The sequence below is a fragment of the Sesamum indicum genome, linkage group LG6 (genome assembly GCF_000512975.1).
Source record: "Sesamum indicum cultivar Zhongzhi No. 13 linkage group LG6, S_indicum_v1.0, whole genome shotgun sequence".
NCBI lineage: Eukaryota > Viridiplantae > Streptophyta > Magnoliopsida > Lamiales > Pedaliaceae > Sesamum > Sesamum indicum.
Genome location: NC_026150.1, coordinates 12331111 through 12335312, shown reverse-complemented (window position 1 = coordinate 12335312; position 4202 = coordinate 12331111). Strand labels below are relative to the sequence as shown.

At 37.3% G+C, this 4202-nt stretch overlaps 1 protein-coding gene across 1 annotated transcript; it reads right to left on the bottom strand.

The window, feature by feature from the left end:
- Positions 224 to 3771, bottom strand: LOC105164410 (G2/mitotic-specific cyclin S13-6-like). Its single transcript, XM_011083058.2, has 4 exons — positions 3500 to 3771; positions 1893 to 2025; positions 1731 to 1791; positions 224 to 1606 (listed from the first exon to the last, which is right to left on the bottom strand). The coding sequence occupies exons 1-4, from the start codon at positions 3534 to 3536 to the stop codon at positions 1568 to 1570; spliced, it is 270 nt and encodes an 89-aa protein (XP_011081360.1). The 5' UTR covers positions 3537 to 3771; the 3' UTR covers positions 224 to 1567.

Here is a 4202-nt window from a genome sequence, read left to right as displayed (position 1 = left end):
GTCCTTCGCACAAATCTGACCGATTTTTGGATAATATTATCCTTTCGTAGCTTTAAAATGAGCAGTTTACTGAATGCATTCTAATGCATATTTTTATACATACTCGCTTAGAATGGTATCAGAGTCTAGGTTTATTGAAAAAATATATGATTATATATGATTATATTTATCCACTAATGTAGGAGACCCTTTGAGAGAAAATGAAACCGAACGAAAGTTCGAGTTACAATGATAACAGGGAATATTTCAAGATTCTAGAAATACAAAGAAGAGACAAGTGTTACAACGGTCCAAACAGGATTGATCCAGAACTTCTCAAGCCAGAAAAAAAAAAAAAAAGAATGGCGGAGAATTTTTGAAGTTCAACAAGTGCTACCAGGAAATGCAGTGAGGCGTCTACACTCCACTGAAGTCCATGGTAGAATCCAACCATGAGAAATAGAATGGGTAAATTCCTATATAATTTCAGTTCTAAAAATTATGATTAAAGGGACTACTGACTGGAAAGAACTCGAACCGGGTACATCGCAGATCTCCCAAGATTTGAGGGAGATACAAAAGACAGTTCAAGACTATGGACATAGTATGAAAATAAAATCCTTGGGCCAGAAGGTGGACGAGGTTCTTAATATCCTTCTCTATCTACACAAGGACCTCAAAGATCTTAAGGGAGAAATTTCAGATCTAAAGCTCTAATGTTCTTCGCAAAGATATGCAGTCCATGGAGGGAAATGTTTATCCAATCATACAAAGTACCTGAAGGACAGCTAGATTCAATGGTGCGAATAATGTTTTTTCTTAAAGACAATCTGAATGATTGGTGTTATCAAGCATCCATCCAGAAGAAAATGAAAAGACTGAGAGGTAAAATCGAACTCCTCTCTGTTGTGATAACAATGATTTTCCGACTATTATAGGAGAATCAAGCGAGCCAAGGAAGAGGAAGAAGCAAAATAGTGATCCCACCACAGGAGTTCCAGAAGAACCATTTCCCAGCGGAGATTATGTTGGTCCAAGTCCAAAATCAGAATATACAAATTTGGACAGAGAACAGGACCAACAAGAGTTTCATCCCAAGGATCTAGACGAACAGATACAAGAACCCCAACAAGAAGAACTTTCAGATTGGTAAATAGGATGTTCAGAGAGCAGATTGGAAAGTCAATGGAGGCCTATGTGGATGACATGCTCGTAAAGAGTTTGAGATCCAATGACCATTTGATGCACCTGGAAAAAGCGTCCGCTATAAGGAGGACCAATGGGATGAAGTTGAACCCGGCTAAGTGTATGTTTGGAGTAGGTGGCGGAAAATTCTTAGGCTACATGGTTAGAAAACGAGGGATAGAGGCGAACTCTGAAAAGATAGAGGCTATCATGAAGCTAAAATCGCCGACAACAATCAAGGAGGTTAAAAAACTAAAGGGTAAAATCGCATCTCCCAATCGTTTTATTTCTAGGTCAGCAAATCGAAATCTACCTTTCTTTAATGTGTTGAGGAAAGCCAAGGAATTTTAGTTAGCCTCCTTCTTCAGCTTCACGGATTCCTTCTTATGAGGCACGGCGGGTTTCACAGCACCATCTTTTCTGGCCAAATCATTAACAGTTTCTGCATAGTTATTGCAAAATTTTGTTATCTTACCAATGCTGTAAAGGGCAGTACTCAAGAAAATTAAAAAGACAATGTTGGAAGCTTTGATTAATTGGAGTTCTTTCTATTTTTTTTCTTTAACCTTGCTGTTGTTTTTCTCTTTTGCAGCTTGTGCATTTGCCAGCAATTGTGCGCCAAAATTCCTGAAATCAGAAATGACGGTCAATTCTTCTGCTACTTTTATCTTTTAACAAAACAAGAACACACAAGCACACATGTGTGAGTGGGTGTAAAGAAGTGAAACCTTGTTATGGGGCGGGCGATCAGATTTTGAGGCTTCCCCTCAACAGTTGGTGCAGTTACGAAGTTTCCAAAATCTCCGAGAACTCGCCGATTTCTGCCTTCGGCATGACCGATCTTATGCTTCCCTCCTCCAACTGATCAAACACAAGAAGACTCATCATAACTTTGCTGATAAAATGGGATAAGTTGTCAAGAATTCAAGTTAAAATGTCCCTCGTATGAGAATAGATCAATATGAAGGGAGGGATAACACCAAAGCAAATCCAAGAAGCAGAAGTCCCAAGGACTAATTATGCATCAAATGAAACTAAAACATTGTATCTTGTAATAATTCAGATCGGAACACAGAAGAATCAAGGAAGTCAACAATTCTACTCTATCCCCAGGAGAAGAAAATTATCAAGAAAGGCAATGTTGATAGCCCAAATAGAAGTCTAGAACTCTGTTCTTGCGGTAAGGATCACAAAACAAGTATATACGCAGCAAATCCATAAATAATTAACGAAATGCCTGGTACGAATTAATATCAACGGATCATAAACTATTACAGGAAATTCATGCATAAACCTCAATTTAAATGTCCGCAAAATACATGGAAAGAAAACTTAACCTAAGAACTTTTAAGCATTGATCAAACCTGATGAACAGAATATAGGCATGGAACAAAACAAAATGAAGATAAATTCTTTACAATAATATGCAAATAATAAAATCATTCTGCTTTTCTTTCCCCCCAAAGGAAGAGGGAGGCAAAAATAATAGCCCCGCAAACAGAAAGAACTACTTATTGAGAACGGTTTTTATGTTTAAAAGAGCAAGAATTTTGTAGGATCAAAAGCATTCCATGTCATAAAGAATTTCATCTTAGCCAAAGTTCAAAACAAGAAATGAGACACAGCTGCTCTTCACCATCGCTAGATAGTAATAGACGAATCAGCAATGGAATAAACAAACAAAATTCAGCAACCCGCAAGATAGTCTTTGCACTGTAAAGAAAAGGAACCGCACTAGAATCCCTTCAAGAATCACATTGAAACACCCTTCAATTCTAACAAAAAAATGGATCAGAGAGCCCAAAAACCCAGAAATGGATCAAACCTGATGAACAGAAAAAACACAGAAATCTCTCTTCAAGATTCTAAACAAGAACTGAATAAGCAATGGAATAACACACAAAATTCAGCAACCCGCAAGATAGTCTTTGCACTGCAAAGAAAAAATACCCCACCAGAATCCCTTCAAGAATCACTGAAACACCCTTCAATTCTAACAAAAAAATGGATCAGAGATCCCAAAAACCCAAAAATAGATCAAACCTGATGAACAGAAAAAACACAGAAATCCTCTTCAAGATTCTAAACAAGAACTGAATAAACAATGGATTAAACACACAAAATTCAGCAACCCGCAAGATAGTCTTTGCATGTAAAGAAAAGAAACCCCACTTGAATCCTTTCAAGAATCACACTGAAGCACCCTTAAATTCTAACAAAAAATGGATCAGAGAGCCCAAAAAGATTACACAAACAAAGAAAATATTTAAAGAAAATTATAGTGGCGTGTGCTAACATATATCATTCAAAGATAAGCATTAATCCTCAGTTCTACCTCTATCTTGCTCCGGAACTACAGCTCTAGAAGCCATCACATAACCTGATTCCTCTTCTTTCTCCAACCCTTCTTCTTATCGTTGATTTCGGGAACCCCTCCAACAAAGACGACAGAAACACCAAGAGATCACCGCAGTTCGCCTCACCTTTCTTTTGGGTTTTCAATCGCCACAATTCACAAACAGCCCCTCCCTTCTCTCTCTCTAGAATTCCCTCTTTCTCTCTCCAAGATTATCTTTTTCTCTACCTTTTCTGTTCGTTCTTGTCAGAAAATAGTGATGAAGAGGAGACGGAGTAAAGGCAGAAGAGCGTAGTATATAAAATGTGGGCGAAGTGGCGGGACGCCTCTCTAGCGTTAACGGTCATATTCTCCAGATTTGAATAGGATCCGTTGGATTACTGAGAATGAATGGTTCTGATCAGGTTTCTAGTTCAGTTTTATGGGTTTGGATAAACCTTTACTAGCCGTTAGAAGGGAGAACAAGTCGAGCCTTCAATTCTCATTTTAATTAATTTAATTAATGAGTTGCTCTCTTTCTACCTAAATTATGGAAAATTATTTCTTTTGTTTTTGGGCATCAAAACCATATTTTAATTATTTTTTTGTTAATTTGGAATTTTATATTGAATGGGTTTCCAAAGTGATTAAACATATAAACTAATTAATTTCGGGTTGTTCTTTAATTGTTGTCTTAGGGTTT

Excerpts from the sequence above, each read along its gene's own strand:
- LOC105164410 (XM_011083058.2), bottom strand. The coding sequence starts at position 3,536 with ATGGCTTCTAGAGCTGTAGTTCCGGAGCAAGATAGAG. Across the intron at positions 1,792-1,892 it reads ATCGCCCGCCCCATAACAAG|GAATTTTGGCGCACAATTGC; the intron begins GTTTCACTTCTT and ends TTCTGATTTCAG. Across the intron at positions 1,607-1,730 it reads AAGAGAAAAACAACAGCAAG|AAACTGTTAATGATTTGGCC; the intron begins GTTAAAGAAAAA and ends ATAACTATGCAG.